The 24391-nt window shown below is 43.7% G+C and overlaps 1 protein-coding gene across 1 annotated transcript in view; it reads left to right on the plus strand.

Moving 5' to 3' along the window:
* The window catches only part of LOC115130649 (vascular endothelial growth factor receptor kdr-like), a 75711-nt gene that overhangs the window by 39999 nt on the left and 11321 nt on the right, over positions 1-24391 (plus strand). Inside the window, exons 14-27 of the mRNA XM_029661997.2 lie at positions 56-202; positions 359-487; positions 1633-1739; positions 2979-3105; positions 3844-3948; positions 6430-6543; positions 6733-6821; positions 7004-7157; positions 7799-7896; positions 8503-8625; positions 9946-10057; positions 14133-14232; positions 17218-17323; positions 23864-23985. Of these exons, the coding sequence (XP_029517857.1) occupies positions 56-202; positions 359-487; positions 1633-1739; positions 2979-3105; positions 3844-3948; positions 6430-6543; positions 6733-6821; positions 7004-7157; positions 7799-7896; positions 8503-8625; positions 9946-10057; positions 14133-14232; positions 17218-17323; positions 23864-23985 (1633 nt within the window). The remainder of the gene's footprint in view (positions 1-55; positions 203-358; positions 488-1632; positions 1740-2978; positions 3106-3843; positions 3949-6429; positions 6544-6732; positions 6822-7003; positions 7158-7798; positions 7897-8502; positions 8626-9945; positions 10058-14132; positions 14233-17217; positions 17324-23863; positions 23986-24391) is intronic.

The following is a 24391-nucleotide window of genomic DNA, read 5'->3' on the forward strand; positions in this document are numbered from 1 at the left end:
AAAATCTTGAAAAGAAGAGCGATCGAATTCAGATATGCTTTTGTGATTGAAACAGAGAGGAAGAGGCCGTGGCTGAGACAGAACCTGACCAATCAAGATGTAAACAGCAGCAGCACTCTGACTATGGCCTGCTACGCCCTGGGTGTGCCGCCACCCTACATCACCTGGTACAAAGACAACCTACCAGTACAGGAGGGTCCAGGTAAGAAATGACTTCGGATTTAGGGGCCCTGGGTTTTCCCTGGTCGGGTCACATGATCAAGAAAATCTCCTGGGCCTCCTCGTTGCTGAATTGCTCAACCATGTTAGTCATTTTCTCCATAGAATCTGAGCTGTTGACTTCGTGCTGTTGTTCCAGGTATTACCCTGAGGGAGGATGGGGTGCTGACGATCAAGAGAGTGAAGAAAGACGATGAGGGCTTCTACGAGTGTCTGGCCATCAATGGTGAGGGGAGTGTGAAAGCCAGTGCTGTGGTCACTGTCGTGGGTGAGTCACTACTTTATTTCCATCATAATGAGCTTGACGAGAACCCATGTCATCCTGATAACGATATCCAATGAATCTAACTGAAGTACATTAACCACATCAGATTCCAATCAACCCTGAGTTTAACCAGCACAGCCACAGCCAGAACACTTCCTTACTGCATGACCAATCACAGTCAAAGGAAACCTTTTGGCCATACTGGGCCATGTTTTCTTGTCAACAGTACAAATGGCTCTGGCCAGACTTCAGTATGAGAACTCTCTCTAGAGAGGGAGGCTGCCAAGAGGCTTCCAAGTATGTCCAGTGAATTACTCCACTGGCTTTTATGACTGGGGCTCTTGGAGCTCTAAACGAGGTCCCCACCCATGGGACATGACCTGTAAGGAGTGTGTTAAGAGGTCCCACTCTCAATGACTGTGGGCACAGCAAGGGGAGAAGTCTTCTTGTTAAATAACCATGGGACTGGAAACATGATGACACAGACTGAGGGAGGGGGGGGGGGGCAAGGTCATGCGACGGTATTCTGACGACTAGCCCTGGCACCAGACATGAATTCCTGTTCCCCCCAAAATGTCCCATTTTCCTCAAAGTCCAACCCCGGTGTCAGCATCATCCGTTAGAACATGTCCAAAATTAGACAGTTTGCTTCATGCATTGCCAAACCTTTATTTAGGCATTACTCGAAACAAAACTATTTCACAAAATTCCTAAAGATTTAACGAAGGCAGTTTTGAGATGGCTGACTGTGAATGTTGACATGGATAGTTAAGAAAATTAGGAATACGCAGTGGAATGTGTTTCCACTTGTAGTGTGAACACAACATGGCGGAAATGAGTTAATCTAGCAAAAAATGAATAACTGAGAGGAATGCCAGAGTGGACTTTCAAAAAAATCAACATTGCAGTGGTGTAATTCACTTCCTTGGATTCACTTAGAGAAATGTACTTTCAAGTACTGGATAAGTAGACCAGTGCCATGTCTTACTCTAATATGTTAAACAAACAAAACCGTTCCTCTATTGTGTACATCCCCATTTATATTTGTTCTCAGTTATCAATTCTTATACATATTTCAAGAATCATCGAAAAAGCATAATTCCTCGGTGAACAACAGTTGACTAATTGTTCCTGTGGTCTCCTTCCAGGTGATGAGGGGAAGCCCAACATTGAGGTGATCGTCCTGGTGTGTACAGGAGCTGCTGCCACCTTCCTCTGGCTCATGCTCATCCTCTTCATCCGCAAGCTGAGGAAGGTAACAAGAGATCTCCCTGCAATCACAGCTAGTTCTATGCTCTCTATCTCACTTTTCTTGACTGTGAAGACATTTGAGAGTGGTAACTGTTTGCATACTGCACTGGGGACTTGACTCACCATTCTTTTTTTTTTAAACTTAGTTAATTAAACCATAGCATCATGCCATTTAACAATGTGTAACATGCTCTTCTCAAGACATATTCAAACATCCACACTACAATTTTGAGGTTTTTGTTTGTGAGCTTCAGGAGTGGAGTGCAGTCTCACTATACAGATTTTGTCAACTGCGATCACTGACTCATGCCTCTTGCAAAATGCAGTTCAATTGGGTGGGATAATTTTAGCTTGACGTTTACGATTTCCACATTTCCTGGCATTGGAAAAGTGCTGAGATCGTGTTTGTGTGTATGACAAGAAAGTAGAGAACATGCATCAACAGTACAAAGACAATAGAAATAGGCACATTACAACGACAGTCATGGTAGACCAAAGGCATGGTCATGGTATGGCAAAGTCATGGTATGGCAATGGCACGGTCATGGTAGAGCATTGGCACGGTCATTGTAGAGCAATGGCACGGTCATGGTAGAACACTGGCACAGTCATGGTAGAACAATGGCACGGTCATGGTAGAACAATGGCACGGTCATGGTAGAACAATGGCACGGTCATGGTAGAACAATGGCACGGTCATGGTAGAACACTGGCACGGTCATGGTAGAACACTGGCACGGTCATGGTAGAACAATGGCACGGGTAGAACACTGGCACGGTCATGGTAGAACACTGGCACGGTCATGGTAGAACACTGGCACGGTCATGGTAGAACACTGGCACGGTCATGGTAGAACAATGGCACGGTCATGGTAGAACACTGGCACGGTCATGGTAGAACAATGGCACGGTCATGGTAGAACACTGGCACGGTCATGGTAGAACACTGGCACGGTCATGGTAGAACAATGGCACGGTCATGGTAGAACAATGGCACGGTCATGGTAGAACACTGGCACGGTCATGGTAGAACACTGGCACGGTCATGGTAGAACAATGGCACGGTCATGGTAGAACACTGGCACGGTCATGGTAGAACAATGGCACGGTCATGGTAGAACACTTGCTCTTGTCCTTTACTTAACATGAAAAAGTTTATTTTCCACAAATCCTGTTTGATTTCACATACCTACTGTACACGAGCTCCATCACCATTTTCTTCTGCCTCTCATCTCCCTTCCAGTCTGTGGACTATAAAATGGGTCCATCCATCATCATCGACCCAGACGAGTTTCCTCTGGATGAGCAGTGTGAACTCCTGCAGTATGACAGCAGCAAGTGGGAGTTTCCCCGAGACCGCCTCAGACTGGGTGAGTAACTTACTACACCACACAGCACTGGTACGGTCTACGAAGTCCCTCACCATGACGACGCTGTAACTCAAAAGGTCAATACGCACCACGAAGGGGCAACTACTGTAAGTGAATTTATTTGTTCACCATATACTTCACATCAACAGGTTAATGTCATTTTTGACACATCAACAGGTGTCACCCCACTGTGAAGAGGGTGTAGCTTCGTTACTCATCAGTGACCCTCCGCTGTCACACAGTCTTAACATTATATATCCCCTGAAGGAACGCTTCACGGGTCCAGTCGTCAGAGGGCAGGTTGTTTTAGCCCTTTCCTGCAGGCAATGACCAAAAGTGCCCTCTTTTGCCCTAATGGGTGGAATGTCCGGTCTTTCTATGTCAAACAGTTTTGTTATATTTCACTCTTCTGTGATGTATAGAAAATGTAATATTGTAATGAAACTCTAAATGTAATACATTTCAACTCTATATCTGACATGGTACAGGTGTCTTCTTTTTTGTAAGCCCATAACCATGTGTGTGAGGTGTATACTTTTATTTGAAAGTTGATTTGTTTCAAAGTAGACCAAGAATCACTCTGTGTGCCCCTGATTTAACCCACTGCAGTAAAAGGTTAATTACAGGCCCATATCGCCCCTGACAGGGAACCCAATCTGATTTACTTAACCCACTGGTCTCTCTCTCTCTCGCTCTCTTTCTCTCTTCTCTCTCTTCTCTCTCTTCTCTCTCTCTCAGGCAAAACTCTGGGCCATGGAGCCTTCGGGAAAGTGGTGGAGGCTTCTGCTTTTGGGATCGACAAGCTCTCAACCTGCAAGATTGTGGCTGTCAAAATGCTGAAAGGTATAGGGTAGAGGCGTTATTATCAAGACTTTGATCTGAAAACGTAATACATGCTCATTAACAGCACTCGCGAATCACTTTGGTTGGGAAACCAGGCTGAAAAGTCATGCAGGTTGTTTCCAGATAACTTCCTTTTGATCCCACCTGGTGGAGATGATACTGATGAAGGTACTCCTCTCCCAATGCACGTGGTCAGCTCCTACGGTAGAAACACAACAGCCGTCGTTCTGAATGTAACAGATGTAAAACAGCCATCTGTCATTTCAGCAGGTTATTTGGTTTCTCGTGCATGATATGAATTCAAGAACTGTGATGGCACACGTGTGTAGCCAGTTGTAGGCGTGTGATGGCTGCTTCTAACAGACTGTTTGGTCTGAGAGAGACTAAGGCCTTGGTGTCCCTGGTGAGGATGACATTCTGCAGATGTGACAGGAATCAGGAAAACATCCCACTTGGGTCCAAGATTTTCAGGCGATGAAAAATGTAAACGTGGACGGTACAAATGATGCATCTACAAAATATATGCACGTTAATCCTTATTAAGGTTTATAGACCTGATGTTTTGTAGATACAGAAACAATTGAGATCAACGACCCCCCCCCCCTTCCCCACGCAAGATTTATAGTCACCATAACTTACACACAGACACATTTCGCAATCTTTCTAAATCTGGCAGAACATATTTATTCCATCAAAATGGAAACAGCGAAAAGTGGAAGAAGAGAGACTCCAGAAGCAAGAGAGACTGTCCAAGGGATTTGGCCTACTGATCTTAGCAGAGTAAACATTTCAGCCCGACATTACGGGCTGTATCCCCTTAGGGTTGAAGTGGTCAAACTAACTTCCCTCCTGGCTCTGTTGGGGTGGCCAACTCCAACTCTGTAGAGTAATGGGACCATGGATGGACAGTGATGGTGTTTTGTGATAGATCTAGCTACATGATAAACCAGGCCATTTGTTAGATATTTCCATCAGTGTCACGGCATTAATCATCCCCTTCCATTAATCACAGAGGAACCAAGCTCGCCGGGCTGGCTGTTGCTCCCTGCTCTGCTCCAGGAACCCCAGGTCAAACGTAATGAAAAGCAGCTCACTTCCCTAAACTGACCCTTCCTACGGGTGGTTTGAGACTCAGCGTCAGTCAGCTCCAGCTTCCAGAGCATGTTGGGACCACTGTGATGAGCCAGCAATAAGACAGAGCAGAAGTACAGACCCAAAACTCAGCTCAACTCTCTATGTTCTCCATTCATTATTTAAATTCAAGTCATTGATTCATGATTAAAATCGACCAAAATCTCTGTCAGAGTAAACCACATCCAGGGAATATTTCGCATTATTTTGTTCAATGGATGTTTTCCTTTTGTTTATCAGTTAGGGACAATATTGTTTACTAACATTGCTAACTCCAACCACCTGTGGCCAGATGAGCTTTTCAGATAATGAAAGAGAGAGACATTATACAGGCTCATCGGACGCATTAGGCTGCCACCCACCTTTGACTAGTTGCTATTCCACGGTCTTTGAGATCAGCGTAGCGTAGAGGTTGATTTATGGTTGACCGTTAATCTTTGGCGTCGATGGCACCCCAAAAAGGACGAGTCACTTTGATGGTGTTTAGTTTATTTGGTTAAGAATAACCCTCCCTCTGACCTCATAGCATGCCTGACCCAGATATCCGCCTCCTTATATGTGTAGACTGGATAAACAACTGAGGAAAACAACAGCATTATCTGTTCTGTGATCTTAAAAAAATAAACCTGTATTTAACGAGGCAAGTCAGTTAAGAACAAAGTCTTATTTACAATGACGGCCTACCTCAGCCAAACCCGGACGACGCTGGGCCAATTGTGCGCCACCCTTTGGGACTCCCAATCACAGCCGGATGTGATACAGCCTAGAATCGAACCAGGGACTGTAGTGACGCCTCTTGCACTGTGATGCAGTGCCTGAGACCGCTGTGCCACTCGGGAGCCCTGTTCACAGTCAACAGTTATATTGTCTCTCCGTGTGTGCTCCAGGGTTTATTTTGACGGAATGTATGGCTGTGCTTTGGGTTGTGTGCGAGAATCTGTTTGAATGTGAGAGAAGGCTGATGTTTATGTTTGAAGTTATATATATTCCCATGTTGACTTCATTCCTTTCCTGACATTATCTTTGCATGCCGTCTTAACCTTTCACATTGAATGTTCTCATGTCGATGATCATATTTTCTCAAATGGAACATTTCCTGCCTATCTGAAATCTCCTCCACATATGTCAAATCTGTTCTTTATTAAATATACTGTTTGGTTACCAGACGTGCATGAACGTACATCAGTTGGAGTCATCTTAAACAAAGTGAAATAACTTCAATGAAAATGTAATTTAAAGTCAAAATACATCCACGCTTTTGAGGGGTTGTATGAAACAGTATCCCCGCAATAGGAAATGTATATTTAACCAGCATCCCTCTAAATGGTCTGTGTGTTTGCGTTGTAACAGGAGGAGCTACGACAAATGAGCGCAAGGCTCTGATGTCCGAGCTGAAGATCCTGATCCACATTGGTCATCATCTGAACGTGGTCAACCTGCTGGGAGCCTGCACCAAGCCTGGAGGTGAGCGAGACAGAGGACAGGGTTAACTCTATGGTTTAACTTAGCCACAGTGTATGACTTATCAAGTAAAGGTATAAATTGCTGGCATCTCAGAGAAAATCCATCATGATTTCAACACACTCTTGTCACTGTTTCTGAATCATTACTCGTTAGTCAGTTTCTTTGAATTCTGTGCTTCTTTCTTCTCAGGTCCATTGATGATGATAGTGGAGTACTGCAAATATGGAAACTTGTCAAACTACTTAAGAAGCAAGAGGGCGGATTTCATCGTCTATAAGGTGAATCAGCATCTTCACGGACTGAAGCTTTCAGAAATGCTGTTTTCTCATTAAATCCTATTCAAAAGCCTTCATCGTTTAGTCTATTTCTCAACCTGATAAGAAAACCCCAGATTGTCAGCAGAGCCGCTTTCTAAAGTGACTCAAGCTTAGCGTCTTGTATCTGTTGTGTGTCTCGTCAGAGCCAGGACGGTAAGCTGGTGACGTCGGGGTCGGGCTGTGACCTCAGCGAGCTCATCAAGCGGCGCCTGGAGAGCGTGGCAAGTACCGGAAGCTCGGCCAGCTCCGGCTTTGTGGAAGATAAGAGCTACTGCGACTCAGAGGAAGAGGAGGAAGGTAAAACTAAACGAGCCAACAGTGTCTTCCTTCCCCTCACCTCCACCCCGCCCTCCCCCGGATTGTTTTCTTCCTGGGCCTGATGGGACATTTCCTCCTCCTGTTCATAATTACAATCGATAGGTCAGAACCACAGGCTGGCACCCGCTGTGCCTGGATGAGAAGGAGGAGTGGAGGGAAAGGCCTCTGACAGAAGTGTTTGTCTGGTCCTGGCGTGTCGGACATTTTGTTTTGTGATGTGTTATTTCTGGTGTGATTAAATGTTTACTCAGGTGGGCTGATGGAAGGAGTCCACTGGGTTCCTCCACAAACCCCCTCCTGCTGTCACACTGCACCGATATCACACGTCTCACCCCACATCTAAAATAACACCAAGCATCCTCTCCTGTCTTTAAAGGATGTTTTTAGTAAGACAGAGACTGTAGGTGGACGAATGAACCGTACTGTACGTGACAAAGGGGGTTTCGATGATGGCATGTTGCAGGTTTCTTTGTATGGGAGGCTTACATTAACAATATGGAGTTGATGGTCCTGCATTTATACATTTGTATTGTGCATAATTCATGTGTTACACCATACTAAATTGTGTTTATGAAAATTGTTTGTAGTCATTACCACTTTGTGTTTTGTTTTACCCTCAGAGCCAGAGGATCTTTACAAGAGAGTATTGACAATGGAAGATTTGATTTGCTACAGTTTCCAAGTTGCAAAAGGCATGGAGTTCCTCGCTTCACGCAAGGTATGCACTTCCTCTAGGCAAATTACTGCATCAAAATCAATATGTTTCCAAAAGGTAGTCTAATGAGACACAAGTTGCTGTTTTTAAATCAGCTAATACCAGTTTATAAAGCTTTATTCTGTCCAGTTGACTTTAATAAAATGCTGTTGTATTTCGAATGCCGGGGATGTCATTTTGTTGACCTTTTTTCATTCATAGTAAGCTCTGTTCGCTGTGAGTCTATTGGCATATTGGCTATAATCAGTCTAAAACTCATTCACATTTAAAACTCAGTCACAAGCTCTGGGAGAGCAGATTAGACTCATTAGTGAACCCATTGTTGTAACTATCCCCATTAGAAAGAAGGGCTTAACCTGGATATGAAACACTTCACATCAGAATATCACTGATGACTGTTCCATATGGTTGTCTTAGCTGACATGCACAGGGCCAAGAGTGTTTCCTGTAAGGTCACATGGTCAGGAAATAGTCCTGGCTCTAGCCATGCATTATCCCATTAGGCTGAATCTTAACTTGAGATATCTCCACAGAACTCAAACGTTCATGTAAAGTCATGCATTGATGTCAGTCCTAATCCAAATGGATGTCTTGTCTTCTTTTCGTTAGTGTATTCACCGTGACCTGGCTGCAAGAAACATCTTACTGTCGGAGAATAATGTTGTGAAGATTTGCGATTTTGGACTGGCCAGAGACATCTACAAAGACCCAGACTACGTTCGCAAAGGAGATGTTAGTAGCTACATACTGTACTTCTATTAATCTGACATAATAAGTACATTATAAATGTGATGAAATGTGCCTTTGACATGACGATTACCGCCTGGTTGTGTGAGAGAAACCAGAGACTGTAACTTGACTACCATCATTCAAAAATGACTTGGCAAAAACTATAGCGCCTTCAGAAAGTATTCATACCCCTTGACTTATTCCACAATTTTGTTACAGCCTGAATTCAAAATGGATTCAGTTGTTTTTTTCTCTCACCCATCTACACACAATATCCCATAATGACGAAGTGGAAACATGTTTTTAGATGTGTTTGCAAATTTCTTAAAAATGTATTAAGAAGTACAGAAATATCGCATTTACATAAGCATTCAGACACCTGAGTCAACACGTGTTAGAATCGCCTTTGGCGGCAATTACAGCTGTGAGTCTTTCTGGGTAATTCTCCAAGAGCTTTGCACACCTGGATTGTACAATATATGCCCATTATTCTTTTAAAAAATTATTCAAGCTCTGTCAAATCTGTTGTTGATCATTGCTAGACAACCATTTTCAATTCACTGTCTACTTGGTAAGCAACTCCAGTGTAGATTTGGCCTTGTGTTTTAGGTTATTGTCCTGCTGAAAGGTCATCTCAGGAATTGTGAAAAACTGAGTTTAAATGTATTTGGCTAAGGTGAATGTAAACTTCCGACTTCAACTGTTTGTGTGGTGTACAGAGATGAGGTAGTCATTCAAAAATCACGTTAAACCCTATTATTGCACACAGAGTGAGTCCATACAACTTATGTGACTTGTTAAGCAAATTTTTACTCCCAAACTTATTTAGGCTTGCCGTAACAAATGGCTTGAATACTTATTGACTCAAGACATTTCAGCTTTTCATTTTTCATACATTTTGACATTATGGGGTATTGTGTGTAGTAGGCCAGTGACCAAAAAATCTCAATCTGTAACACAACAAAATGTGAGAAAGTAATGGTGTGAATTCTTTCTGAAGGCACTGTAAAGACAGACTGAATAAATGCAATAGTTCTGAGAAATGCCAGATATTCTGGGCAGATTTCAGTGTTTGTCTGAATACGGAATAAACGTGTCTGTCTGCATAGACTAGAGGATGTTTTGGTGGTTGAGGATGTGTGATAGAACTACGGCATGAGCGCATGTATAGTACTTCACTCAACTCAAGCCCTTCTGCTTCTCAGATGTGACAGGTCGGTTGTTAATGTTATTAGTGAGAGAGCCAGTCACACAGGTGAGATGAGATACCGATTTAAAAGAGCTGTCGTCTCTTATCTCCATCTCTCTCTCTCCCCCCCACAGTCCAGACTGCCCCTCAAGTGGATGGCGCCAGAGGCCATTTTTGACAAGATCTACACCACTCAGAGCGATGTGTGGTCCTTTGGAGTCCTAATGTGGGAGATTTTCTCTCTGGGTAAATATACAGACCTTTAGTCCTGACCAGGAATGACTCACTATGCCTTAAAGTGCCTCACCTCCTCACCTGACCTCCCCATTAGCAGAATTAATGAGCAGAAATGAACAAACATCTGTGCACATTTCACAACGCAGCCATGTGGAACCATACAGACTTATTCAATGCAGATTTCCTCCGTTGTGTAGGTCCTTATCTTAAATCACCTCTACAAGGACTATTGTTTTAGGACTTGTCATGAAACTACAGATTTGGACTGCTTCCATGCTCACTGCCCTACAACTTACTTATTTCAGAGAAATTATATTATGCTAAATGTGTTTTTGTTATTTCTCAGTAAACATTACTGCTTAGAATTTTTTTTTTTTTTTATGAAATAGTCTCCAAGAAGCTTTTTTTTACGTGTAATCTTACAATTTTGCACACAGTTTCTGTCTGTCATCAGCCAGCGATGTTCAGTAAGGAGTCTCCAGTCAGCTAGCCAGGCGAGGCAAGGTGCCCCCAGCCATGCAGCTCCTCCAGATGTACTGGGTCATAACTGTCTCCTGCTACTGCGTAATTGTGCCTGTGGGATAAAACGGGGCTGCATTGTCAGCTTGAGAGAACAATTTTCATGCTGCTCGTGCTTTAAACATTAGTGAACTTCCACTGTGAATTCTATCACAGGCAAAGGGCCGTTAAAAAGAAAGAATACCTTCCATTTAAGCCTGCTGTTCCCTTCCCAGCTGGCAATGCAAACGCGCTGTAACCAAGCAGCCGATCAATGTAAATGTTTGCCCCTGCGGTGAAACCACTGCAACCTTTGAGACGCCATTGAATGTCGGTTCATGACTGTCTTTGCACCGTGCAACAAAGCAGAGCCCAAGCTGTTCTAGAGCAAGACTCCACATGACATATTGTATGCTCAAATGTCACCATAGGCAGCAAGGACAACATTCAGAGTAAATGTTAGGAGTGTAAGGAAAGAACAGCACATTGATGCAGGGCTTGAGGTTTGATTGTGCTGCTACGTTTGAACCTCTGCCATGAAGCCAATCACCCAGGAGGACTTGGGTCAACAACAAAAAAAGGGTGTGAAATGTGAACTACCTCAAGACATGGGGTACATGCAAACACTTGTTCTCTCTCTCTCTCTCTCTCTCTCTCTCTCTTTATCTCTCCCTTTCTCTCTCTCATGCTCTCTCTATCTCTCTCTCATGCTCTCTCTCTCTCTCATGCTTTCTCTTTATCTCTCTCTCTCATGCTCTCTCTATATCTTTCTCTCTCATGCTCTCTCTGTTTCTCTCACTCTCTTTCTCACTCTCTGTTTCTCTCACTCTCTCTCTGTTTCTCTCTCGCATGCTCTCTCTTTCTCTCTCTCTCTCATGCTCTCTCTCGCATGCTCTCTCTCATGCTCTCTTTATCTGTCTCCTACTCTCTCACATGCTCTCTCTTTATCTCTCTCTCTCACACACACTCTCTCTCTCCCTTTGCTCACTGTCTCTCTCTCTTTCTCCCGTAACCTTTCTTTGTCACAACCACACACTCTGTTTGGACCCCAGGAAGAGTTGCTGCTGCCTTGGCAACAGCTTATGGGCATCTTAATAAAATACAAGAAAGAAAATACTAAATACCCACAGACAAATATACAGTACCTTCACATAACCACTCACACATCTGGGTGGTGTTAACATGGTCTCAGAAAGATAAATTAGGACACGAAACGACTGCAAAAAAATTACAAACACTCAGTCTGGCAACCTGATAGGTGTTTGAAGGTCAAAGGTTTGCTCCAGTCCCAAGGTGCTGGCATATGCATACGGAGACGTGACCTGCTGTCTAGCAGCTTGAGTTTTGTCTTGTGGTTTAGGATTTCCACCTCTTGTGCCAAATCATCAACTACACCCCTGTTTCTGTGTTAGACATGAGTTACGCGGTAATCAACCTATTTGTTTGCCATGATTGGTTGATGTGATGAAAAGAAAAAGGGCGTTCTAGCAGGCGTTACCGCCTCCTAAGACTGCTTGTTAATATCGACATCATGCTCTGGAGATTTACAGTGGGGCAAAAAAGTATTTAGTCAGCCACCAATTGTGCAAGTTCTCCCACTTAAAAAGATGAGAGAGGCCTGTAATTTTCATCATAGGTACACTTCAACTATGACAGACAAAATTAGAAAACAAATCCAGAAAATCACATTGTAGGATTTTTAATTAATTAATTTGCAAATGATGGTGGAAAATAAGCATTTGGTCAATAACAAAAGTTTATCTCAATACTTTGTTATATACCCTTTGTTGGCAATGACAGAGGTCAAACGTTTTCTGTAAATCTTCACAAGGTTTTCACACACTGTTGCTGATATTTTGGTCCATTCCTCCATGCAGATCTCCTCTAGAGCAGTGATGTTTTGGGGCTGTTGCTGGGCAACACAGACTTTCAACTCCAAAGATTTTCTATGGCATTGAGATCTGGAGACTGGCTAGGTCACTCCAGGACCTTGAAATGCTTCTTACGAAGCCACTCCTTCATTGCCCGGGCGGTGTGTTTGGGATCATTGTCATGCTGAAAGACCCAGCCACGTTTCATCTTCAATGCCCTTGCTGATAGAAGGAGGTTTTCACTCAAAATCTCACGATACATGGCCCCATTCATTCTTTCCTTTACACGGATCAGTCGCCCTGGTCCCTTTGCAGAAAAACAGCCCCAAAGCATGATGTTTCCACCCCCATGCTTCACAGTAGGTATGGTGTTCTTTGGATGCAACTCAGCATTCTTTGTCCTCCAAACACGACAAGTTGAGTTTTTACCAAAAAGTTATATTTTGGTTTCATCTGACCATATGACATTCTCCCAATCTTCTTCTGGATCATCCAAATGCTCTCTAGCAAACTTCAGACGGGCCTGGACATGTACTGGCTTAAGCAGGGGGACACGTCTGGCACTGCAGGATTTGAGTCCCTGGCGGCGTAGTGTGTTACTGATGATAGGCTTTGTTACTTTGGTCCCAGCTCTCTGCAGGTCATTCACTAGGTCCCCCCGTGTGGTTCTGGGATTTTTGCTCACCGTTCTTGTGATCTTTTTGACCCCACGGGGTGAGATCTTGCGTGGAGCCCCAGATCGAGGGAGATTATCAGTGGTCTTGTATGTCTTCCATTTCCTAATAATTGCTCCCACAGCTGATTTATTCAAACCAAGCTGCTTAGCTATTGCAGATTCAGTCTTCCTAGACTGGTGCAGGTCTACAATTTTGTTTCTGGTGTCCTTTGACAGCTCTTTGGTCTTGGCCATAGTGGAGTTTGGAGTGTGACTGTTTAAGGTTGTGAACAGGTGTCTTTTATACTGATAACAAGTTCAAACAGGTGCCATTAATACAGGTAACGAGTGGAGGACAGAGGAGCCTCTTAAAGAAGATGTTACAGGTCTGTGACAGCCAGACATCTTGCTTGTTTGTAGGTGACCAAATACTTATTTTCCACCATCATTTGTAAATAAATTCATAACAAATCCTACAATGTGATTTTCTGGATTTTTTTCATTTTGTCTGTCATAGTTGAAGTGTACCTATGATGAAAATTACAGGCCTCTCTCATCTTTTTAAGTGGGAGAACTTGCACAATTGGTGGCTGACTAAATACTTTTTTGCCCCACTGTAGATGCTATCTGACATTGTGTCAGGGATCTTGGTCGGGTACATGAAAATATTTGTTCATGAGTCAGGAAATGTTTATGGATTACATGGCGTGGGCAATATTTTTGAAAACCCCAACTGGATTGGATATTTGATTCAAGTTGGCTTAGTGTATTACTGTTTTGATTTAGACTGAGCCAAGCGTGAATTAAAGTTATTAAAAAATATATCTTACCTCACCCCCAATATTCCAATTTCAGAATTATTCCAGCATTATCTCTAGATGTTATTCAATGTTTCATATCATTGCCCATGTGTAAGGTCAATCAGTTCATTTTGAAGCAGTCTTAACTGAGTGTTTATGAAGCTTTCTTCTCTAATCTTTGTAAAGTATCCAATCCTCTCTGTGTGGGAGATTTAAGTGTCTGATAACCCTGCACTTCTCTCTCGCTCTCCCTTTCCCAGGTGCCTCTCCATATCCTGGCTTACACATCGACGAGGAGTTCTGCTGCCGACTGAAGGAAGGGACCAGGATGAGAGCTCCGGAATACTCCTCCTCGGAGATGTAAGGATCAAGCTTGCTTCCCCATCACTTAACTTACAAACCCCATCTCATCATCTAACTCGGGCTTTAAAAAGTAATGCCCTTGCATTTTGAAGAGTGGCCCATGTCAGAAAGTTCATCATAAATGCTATAGCTCTCTTACCTCTTGCCTGTGCATAATACACTGAGCTCCCTTGGCTCTTGAAACTTGTAAAGAGCCTGAACCATGCCTCTCGTCAAGTCTCCGTATCCCCCAACCTCTCCTGAAGGTAATTAGCTAACAGGAACTCTTGCTCAGAGCCACCCATTAAAGGGCACTCAATAAAAGCCTCCCATATTGATATAGTGAAAAAAGGACTTGTATCTGCTCTTTCATTCGTCTGAATGGGTGACAGGGCTTATAGGCATCGTGGGTAATCCAGCTCTGAATGTGGAGGAGAGACGGGAGCTGCTGATTGGCAGTTAACTGAGGGGGCTGCGGGTGGCAAGGTGCGGATCCATTTTAAGACTGACATCGATGCGGCCGTAATTAAACCCAACACTAAAGGTTGGGGGAGCGTGAAGTGGCCAGGGGGGCAGCCAGACACGGGCAATAAGAGCCAAAGGGCGGGACACTCCCTCCCTTGTCCACACAAGGGGGCTCTGAAGCAGGGCAGAGGTGGACGCTGCTGCTGAAACAGAATATCTTTGGGGGAGTCTAGTGGGGTTTCTCCTGGCCCTGTGGTATCAGTGCTGTTTGTCTAGCAGGGAGGTGGACTGGATAGGGAGAGCTAGGGTTGTTGTTGCCTTTAGGTGACTGGGTGGCTTCTCAGCAGGGAGCTCTGTCTGGGGCTCTCACTCACTGTCCCAGGCTGCGGCATATGTTTGAGTTTGCAATAAGGACCTCTTGCTCTCACTTCCTGAGCTCTGCTGTTAATCTATCTCCCATTCAGCTGTGTGTGTGTGTGTGTGTGTGTGTGTGTGTGTGTGTGTGTGTGTGTGTGTGTGTGTGCGTGCGTGCGTGCGTGCGTGCGTGCGTGCGTGCATAGGGTTTGGTTTTCATTTGTGACCGAGCATGGTGGAGTCAAACTTCCTCTGTCTTATTCATTTGTAATTGATAAATGTTGTCCAGAATTGTTTTAAACATCTTGTGCCAACTGGAACCAAGCTAATGGATATATCACCAATACCTGGGAGATGGTGATTGGAGATGACCAGCAAAATATGAACCAGACTGGAGTCTTAAGCCGATGTCACACAAAGCAATCTGGAGGCAATTTATGTTGCTTGCAACAAAGCTGCATTTGGGTTGCTCTGTGTGTCACCCCCCCGAAATTGCCTGAAACTTAGTTGCATTGCATCGCAAGTGATGGAAATCAATTCTATTTCACGTAACTGACTGTATGCAATGTCTAATCAGTGTACAGAAAAAGGTTTACGTCGACTCGTCATGTCATTCCATCCAGTAGTCAGTGCCGCTAAAAATCACGACAAATGAGAGAGACATGGCAAATGGGAAATGTATAAACAATTCCAGACACCATGGCTAGTCATGGTTTTGTACATGGTCTGGCAGTCAATAAATCCCAGACCTTTCTTTGTCCAGTTTCAACTGAAAATGTCCAACATGAACTGGCCTAGCTAGCTAGCTTAGCTCGTCGCTACCTTGGTTAGCTTGCTAGCTATCTTGGTAAAGCATGATTGGCAAATAGGCAACATTTTGGCTAGCTAGCTAAATTGCACAGCCATCATTTTGTCTATATATCGATGCTGTTAAAAGAGAAGAGAGTAGTGGACTAAGGAATTGCGACCACCACAATGGTCCCCCTCGACAAAGTATTCCTTGAAGAGACAGTAGAGGGGGAACCAATTTATTCCCCTTACGCAGCAGAGAGGAAGCTGGGTTGAAATACATTGCTGTCTACATCTCCTCCTCTTGATGTGTGGCCCATGTGGGCCATGGTGGTCTGCTGTGGGCTTCCATCCTGTCACTTTGAGGATGTTAGGAGTCCCTCCACCTGGCCATGGACACTCATTAATATGGGAATCACAGCCCAGCAACCCGGTCGTTTCTCCAGCCAATCTCCACTGCACCGAGAGGAGAGGAGGAGGAGTCTTGTCAAGCCAAGATCTAGGTTCCCTGAATGCAAACACAGATGGAGAGGGCAAAAGACGGAGGATGTAATGAACCATCTGCTTTTTACTGGAATTTTCTCCAAAATCCAAATGGACTCAATCTGGTGCCAATCAGAGGAACATAATGGAGCTAATGGGCACCTGGCTCTGTTTACGTAAGGGCCTCTGTTTGGAGGCTGCGCTCCATAGTAAGAAACAGGCTAGGGATCCATCATCACCCCTGACTGTAGGGTTTGATTTAAACAGCAGCCTGCACTCCATCTCTGAATTCCTACACGGCCGAGTCCGGCCATTATTACAGGACACTGCTGCAGTGGAAACACAGCACATAACGGCCCTGAGTCTTCCCATATGGGCAGCGAGGCTGACAGCTCGTCAAAGACCAGAGGGGGTGCTCTGAGCATTCCTGATGTTCACACCAAGACCTAGAGGGAATGAGATACAGCCCCAGAGACCAGATTATCCTTGGAAAATGAAATATTGGATATACGAGTATTTTAGATGACAGTTGATTTGGGTGGAAGCCAGCTACAGGTCATCTCTGGTGTCAGTCAGCCTCCACACACACAGGGTCTCTCTGGTGGAGTGCAGGTTGTTGCTAAAGTCAAAGCACTCCCTTTGTAAAAGATTGAATGCTATTTGCCTTTTGGGTAAATGTCTGCTTCTCACCAAAGCACAGCGGAGTGAAACTTAGCAGTGCATGGCCATCTGCATTATGCCAAATTCATCACCATCAGGCAGGGGTCATTACCGACCCATATAGATTTCTACGATTACCATATTATTACCATCATTTATTTGTATATTGCTCAACATAGCTATACAGTGTGTCTGTGTTATCAGAATGTGAATATGAGCCAGAATAATGACATGATGTGTATTTCTCCTCAGATACCAGACCATGTTGGACTGCTGGCAGGGCGAGTCAGGAGACCGGCCAACCTTCACTGAGCTGGTGGAGAGACTAGGAGACCTGCTACAGGCCAGTGTACAGCAGGTAACATGGCTTTGTTTTAATATCTATTCCTTCTGCCCGTGAGGTTATCAGTAGTCTGAAATGACTGAATAGGTGAAGGTGGTGGTGAAGACCAGGTTCAAGGTGATCTGGAAATCAGAGGTCAGCAGGGTTGTGGATAGGGCCTTGCCCAGGGGTGAAGGTAGATGTAATATCTGCCAGGTACAGGACCTCCAATGTGGGTGTGCACTAAACATTTTTAATGGGCCTAATAGTAAACGCATGTCATTTAGAGCTAGAATCCTTAGTTGCTACATCCATTTTTGGACGTAATGATATACAGCGCATTCGGAAAGTATTCAGACCCCTTGACTTTTTCCACATTTTGTTACGTTACAGCCTTATTCTAAAATGTATTAAATCGTTTTTTTCCCTCATGAAATCTACCATTTTTGCAATTTATACAAAAATACAAAACTGAAATATTACATTTACGTAAGTACTCAGACCCTTTAATCAGTACTTTGTTGAAGCACCTTTGGCAGCAATTACAGCCTCGAGTCTTCTTGGGTATGACGCTACAAGCTTGGCACACTGGTATTTGGGTAGTGTGATAGAAAAAGTACATATTTACCTGATTTGTTTGATATTAATAGTTAGCAATTAATACTTAACAAATAGGATGATATTTCTGTCCTGTTAGTGTCTGTGTTTTATGATATCCACTCTAGTTCCCTGCAGCTAATCTGGGCGTGTGGTCACTGGAGGTGGCTTGAGCTGAAAAATTATTTAAAGACTGCATTACGTAGACAAGAATGTGTTTTACTAGAGATAGCTTAGGAGTAGAACAATCCCTCATTGTCTCAAAATCATCCTTGCATCTGGGAATCTAAGCCAGGGTGGGGTTAAGACAACAACCCACGTGCAGATAACGACAGGATGAACCCAGAGTGGCTTATGATGATCCTTGGTCTGCATGAGGGGGGTTGAACCAACTATGGCTGAGCATTATTAGTGTCGGCTATATAAAGTACTCTGCATTTGTGTGAAGGTTAGATTACTTGGTCCTACACTCAAGGGTGGGGGGTCGACCAGCCTCATTATTGCAATAGTTAATCAATATTAAATAAGATGATTGTTTGACGAAACGGCGCAGCTATTTTCAGGTCTCTACAGAGATGTTAGATCGTGTTCAAGTCCGGGCTCTGACTGGGCCACTCAAAGACATTCAGAGACTGGTCCCGAACCCACTCCTGTGTTGTCTTGGCTGTGTGCTTAGGGTTGTTGTCCCGTTGGAAGGTGAACCTTCACCCCAGTCTGAGATCCTGAGTGCTCTAGAGCAGGTTTTCATCAAGATTCTCTCTGTACTTTTCTCCGTTCATTTTTTCCTCAATCCTGCCTAGTCTCCTAGTCCCTGCCACTGAAAAACATCCCCACAGCATGATGCTGCCACCACCATGCTTCACCGAAGGGATGATACCAGGTTTCCTCCTGACGCTTGGCATTCAGGCCAAAGAGTTCAATATTGGTTTCATCAGACCAGAGAATCTTGTTTGTCATGGTCTGAGAGTCCTTTAGGTTCCTTTTGGCAAACTCCATGCGGGCTGTGATGTGCCTTTTACTGAGGAGTGGCTTCCGTCTGGCCACTTTACCATAAAGGCCTGATTGGTGGGGTGCTGCAAAGATGTTTGTCTTTCTGGAAGGTTCTCCCATCTCCACAGAGGAACTCTGGAGATCTGTCAGAGTGACCATCGGGTTCTTGGTCACCTCCCTGAGCAAGGCCCTTCTCCCCCGATTGCTCAGTTTGGCCGGGAGGACAGCTCTAGGAATACTCTTGGTGGTTCCAAACTTCTTCCATTTAAGAATGGTGGAGGCCACTGTGTTCTTGGGGACCTTCAATGCTGCATCAATGTTTTGGTACCCTTCCCCAGATCTGTGGCTCGACACATTGCTGTCTCGGAGCTCTACTGACAATTCCTTCGACCTCATGGCTTTGTTTTTGCTCTGACATGCTTTGTCAACTGTGGGACCTTATATAGACAGATGTGTGCCTTTCCAAATCATGTCTAATCAGTTGAATTTACCACAGGTGGACTACAATCAAATTTGAGAAACATCTCAATGATGATCAATGGAAACAGGGTGCACCTGAGCTCAATTTCGAGTCTCATAGTAAAGGGTCTGAATACTTATGTGTTTTCGCTTTGTCATTATGGGGTATTGTCTGTAGATTGTTGAGGATTTTTAAAATATATATACCTTTTAGAATAAGGCTGTTACGTAACAAAATGTGGAAAAAGTCAAGGGGTCTGAATACTTTTGAATGCACTGTATATGTGTTGATTCTTGAAGAATATAACTTATAAATGCCTCATGAGCTTAGTTCAACTGTCGTACCCCATTAGAATCCAAAATATAACTTTATATGTTTGTAAACAATGTAAATGTAAGCAAACACTGTATAGCCTCAAAACATGGTTCAAACTTTGAGGCGGGTGAACCACTTTGTTATTGTTTCAATTTAGTATTCTAGCTTCAACTGTAAAAATGTATTACCTTTTAATGTGGCATGAACAAAACCAGGCATGATGTTTTTGTCTGATTGCCCAACAAATCATTTAAAAAAGTATGCTACCTGTGTTCGTGTACTTTAAGAGAATTACAGCATCTTAAACACTCTGGCCTTGTCTCCTCTAAGGGCACTATGCTCTGGCCTTGTCTCATCTAAGTGCACTATGCTCTGGCCTTTCCTCATCTAAGGGCACTATGCTCTGGCCTTGTCTCATCTAAGTGCCTTGCCTCATCTAAGTGCACTATGCTCTGGTCTTGCCTCATCTAAGTGCACTATGCTCTGGCCTTGCCTCATCTAAGGGCACTATACTCTGGCCTTGCCTCATCTAAGGGCACTAGCCTTGCCTCATCTAAGTGCACTATGCTCTTGCCTTTCCTCATCTAAGGGCACTATGCTCTGGTCTTAACTCATCTAAGGGCACTATGCTCTGGCCTTGCCTCATCTAAGTGCACTATGCTCATAAGGCTTGTATGACTTACTGTGTTTTATATGCTTTGCTTCTGGCCAGTAAAACTGAGTGTGGTGGAGCACATTTGCGTATAACCTATGCTCCTCACGGAGTAAAAGGGTTTAGGTAAGTAAGTCAAGTTTAGGCAAAGTGCCTAAAACTACTTCCATGTGGGGGAAGCCACAACACAGGTAAAGAGCCACTGAACACGCCGATTGGCACGTGTGTTTCTGTTGCTCATTAGAATTTTTTTATTTCCGTCTTGGAGGTGTGTTTCCTGACTGATTCCGCGTTTGGTTAATGATGTTTGTCCCCAATGAGACACTGTAGAAGCCTATTTTACTGCCTCAAAATCTCCAGAATTAATCTAAGGTAACTGAAAAAATCTGTAATTAATTTTGCCGTTTTGTCCGAGGATGTTTAAGTTGCACAATTTTACATTCCAACTAAGGTATTTGGTGCAGTATTTCTCATGTAAATGTTTTTTTGTCTTATGTAAACAAAGTCGGGCTGCTGGGCAGGCCTGACTCTCTGTCTATGCTATTGGATAGAGAGAAATCACTGCAGTTGTTCACCTCATATTAGTGGGCAAGTGGACATCGTCAAATCAAAACCCAACCTTCATTTCCCGGTGTGACGCACACATGTTCCAAACTCAGTTTAAGACGAAACTGACTCTATGACCAAAATGAACCTATTTACACTTTGTAGTCAATTTTGACACTAGACTAAATATTTCTTACTCATATCGATACCACATAGGCCATTTTCAAAGGGATTTGTTGCTATTTAAAGGCAAACGCTCTTTAATAAGGACTCCAGCCACATTGTCCTTAGGAAACTACTTAACAATTCAATTAGTCACTGGTGTCAGGCCCAGGGGTGTGGTCACAGTAACTGGGAGGGTAAGTCACACTCAACAATCCCCCCCCCCCTGCTTTTTGTGGTAGTGGAATGTCTCAGGACATGGATAGACGTCCAATTTCGAAGTCAATCTTGAACGACCCGGCTGCATTTTAGAACAGTGTTTTCCGCAAATTCCATTTTGGAACATTTGCGCTGCGTGCACATTGTTGAGCTTTAAAATGTGTTCATCAATGTTTTAAGCTAAACATTCAGATCTGTTCTGTCAGCCTTATTAATTGATACGGCGTATACCTCCACTTCACTACTTTGATATGAATCGTGGGGATAAGAAGTGAGCATAACACAATGCCCACAACAAAATTGGAGGTGCACGGCATATACCTCTGTATACCCTTCATTACACCACTGGAATCAAGACCGGGAGAAGGAAAGCAGCGACTGTGTCTGCTGATGGAAAATTGGCTGTTTCCCCTGCGAACACAAAACTATACGGTCCCATCAAGTCCTAATAATGCCAAAAACTCAGAGTTTAAAAGACAGTCAAATAAACAGTCACAGAGAGTGGGGATTGTAAAGAGATAAGAGATGATAGCAGACCAGACCTCACACGTCACATAAAACCGCAATATAGAAATGCTTTATAACATAACAGATTGCTCTCGCTAAAAACCAACCGTGTGGGACAGAAAAGAGCCGCACAGTAAGGATTTCAACCCTTCCATTAAGATACAGTTGAAGTCAGAAGTTTACATAAACCTCGGTTGGAGTCATTAAAACTCGCTTTTCAACCACTCCACAAATTTCTTGTTAACAAACTATGTTTAGCAAGTCGGTTAGGACATCTACTGACACAAGTCATTTTTCCAACAATTGTTTACAGACAGATTATTTCACTCATAATTCACTGTATCAGAATTCCAGTTGGTCAGAAGTTTACATACATTAAGTTGACTGTGCCTTTAAACAGCTTGGAAAATTCCAGAAAATGATGTCATGGCTTTAGAAGCTTCTGATAGGCTAATTGACATAATTTGAGTCAATTGGAGGTGTACCTGTGGATGTATTTCATGGCCTACCTTCAAGTGCCTCTTTGCTTGACATCATGGGAAAATCAAAAGAAATCAGCCAAGACCTCAGAAACAATTGTAGACCTCCACAAGTCTGGTTCATCCTTGGGAGCAATTTCCAAATGCCTGAAGGTACCACGTTTATCTGTACAAACAATAGTACGCAAGTATAAACACCATGGGACCACGCAGCCGCCATACCACTCAGGAAGGAGACGCGTTCTGTCTCCTAGAGATGAATGAACTTTGGTGTCGAAAAGTGCAAATCAATCCCAGAACAACAGCAATGGACCTTGTGAAGATGCTGGAGGAAACAGGTACAAAAGTATCTATATACACAGTAAAACGAGTCCTATATCGACATAACTTGAAAGGCCGCTCAGCAAGGAAGAAGCCACTGCTCCAAAACCACCATAACAAAAGCCAGACTACAGTTTGCAACTGCACATGGGGACAAAGATCGTACTTTTTTGAGAAATGTCCTCTGGTCTGATAAAACAAAAATAGAACTGTTTGGCCATAATGACCATCGTTATGTTTGGAGGGAAAAGGGGGAGGCTTGCAAGCCAAAGAACACCATCCCAACCGTGAAGCACAGGGGTGGCAGCATCATGTTGTGGGGGTGCTTTGCTGCAGGAGGTGCTTTGCTGCAGGAGGGACTGGTGCACTTCACAAAATAGATTGCACCATGAGGGAGGAAAATTATGTGGATATATTGAAGCAACATCTCAAGACATCAGTCAGGAAGTTAAAGCTTGGTCGCAAATGGGTCTTTCAAATGGACAATGACCCCAAGCATACTTCCAAAGTTGTGGCAAAATGGCTTAAGGACAACAAAGTCAAGGTATTGGAGTGGCTATCACAAAGCCCTGACCTCAATCTCATAGAATATTTGTGGGCAGAACTGAAAAAGTGTGTGCGAGCAAAGGAGAACTAGAAACCTGACTCAGTTACATCAGCTCTTTCAGGAGGAATGGGCCAAAACTTATTGTGGGAAGCTTGTGGAAGGCTACCCGAAATGTTTGACCCAAGTTAAACAATTTAAAGGCAATGCTACCAAATACTAATTGAGTGTATGTAAACTTCTGACCCACTGGGGATGTGATGAAAGTGGGAATAACCCAATGGGAATAAATCGTTCTCTCTACTATTATTCTGACATTTCACATTCTTTAAATAAAGTGGTGATCCTAACTGACCTAATACAGGGAATGTTTTACCAGGATTAAATGTCAGGAATTGTGAAAAACTCATTTTAAATGTATTTGGCTAAGGTGTATGTAAACTTCCGACTTCAACTGTAGGTCTGTTACTTACAGACAGACTCAGTCCTTCAATGGTCAGTCAGTGAGGTTGTCTCTACCAACATCCTCACACTGCTCCATCTGTGGCCCTCAGGCATTCCACATTTTATTTATTAGGCGTGACCTTTGGGTTCTTTGGCAACATTCCCTGCTAGTCTGCAGGGCCTGAATGGATGTTTGTGGAGCACACGGACAGTATTATGCTCAAATCTCAAAAGGCTTCACACACTTATCACATACATGTGTTTTCCGTCATGCTATGATAGTTGTTAGCTAGGCCTCTGGTCTGACATGTTGTGGTCTCTCCTCTTTCTTTCCGTTCAGGAGGGCAAGCATTACATCCCAATAGCAGCCCTGCTGTCCAAGGAGGGAGACCCCTCCAACACGGCCCGGTCAGAGGAGACCAACATCAGGCCGCTCTCTCACCGCGACTCAGGGAGCACCTGGTGAGAAACAGGAATCTGTCAACTGGCCAGTCACTACACTACATTACCCAGCTATATTACCCTGAACCTAACAGAGAGATATTACCCTGAACCTAACAGAGAGATATTACCCTGAACCTAACATGGAGATATTACCCTGAACCTAACAGAGAGATATTACCCTGAACCTAAGAGAGAGATATTACCCTGAACCTAACAGAGAGATATTACCCTGAACCTAACAGAGAGATATTACCCTGAACCTAACAGAGAGATATTACCCTGAACCTAACAGAGAGATATTACCCTGAACCTAACAGAGAGATATTACCCTGAACCTAACAGAGAGATATTACCCTGAACCTAACAGAGAGATATTACCCTGAACCTAACAGAGATATATTACCCTGAACCTAACAGAGAGATA

This window comes from Oncorhynchus nerka, linkage group LG6, assembly GCF_034236695.1.
Source record: "Oncorhynchus nerka isolate Pitt River linkage group LG6, Oner_Uvic_2.0, whole genome shotgun sequence".
Taxonomy (NCBI): Eukaryota; Metazoa; Chordata; class Actinopteri; order Salmoniformes; family Salmonidae; genus Oncorhynchus; species Oncorhynchus nerka.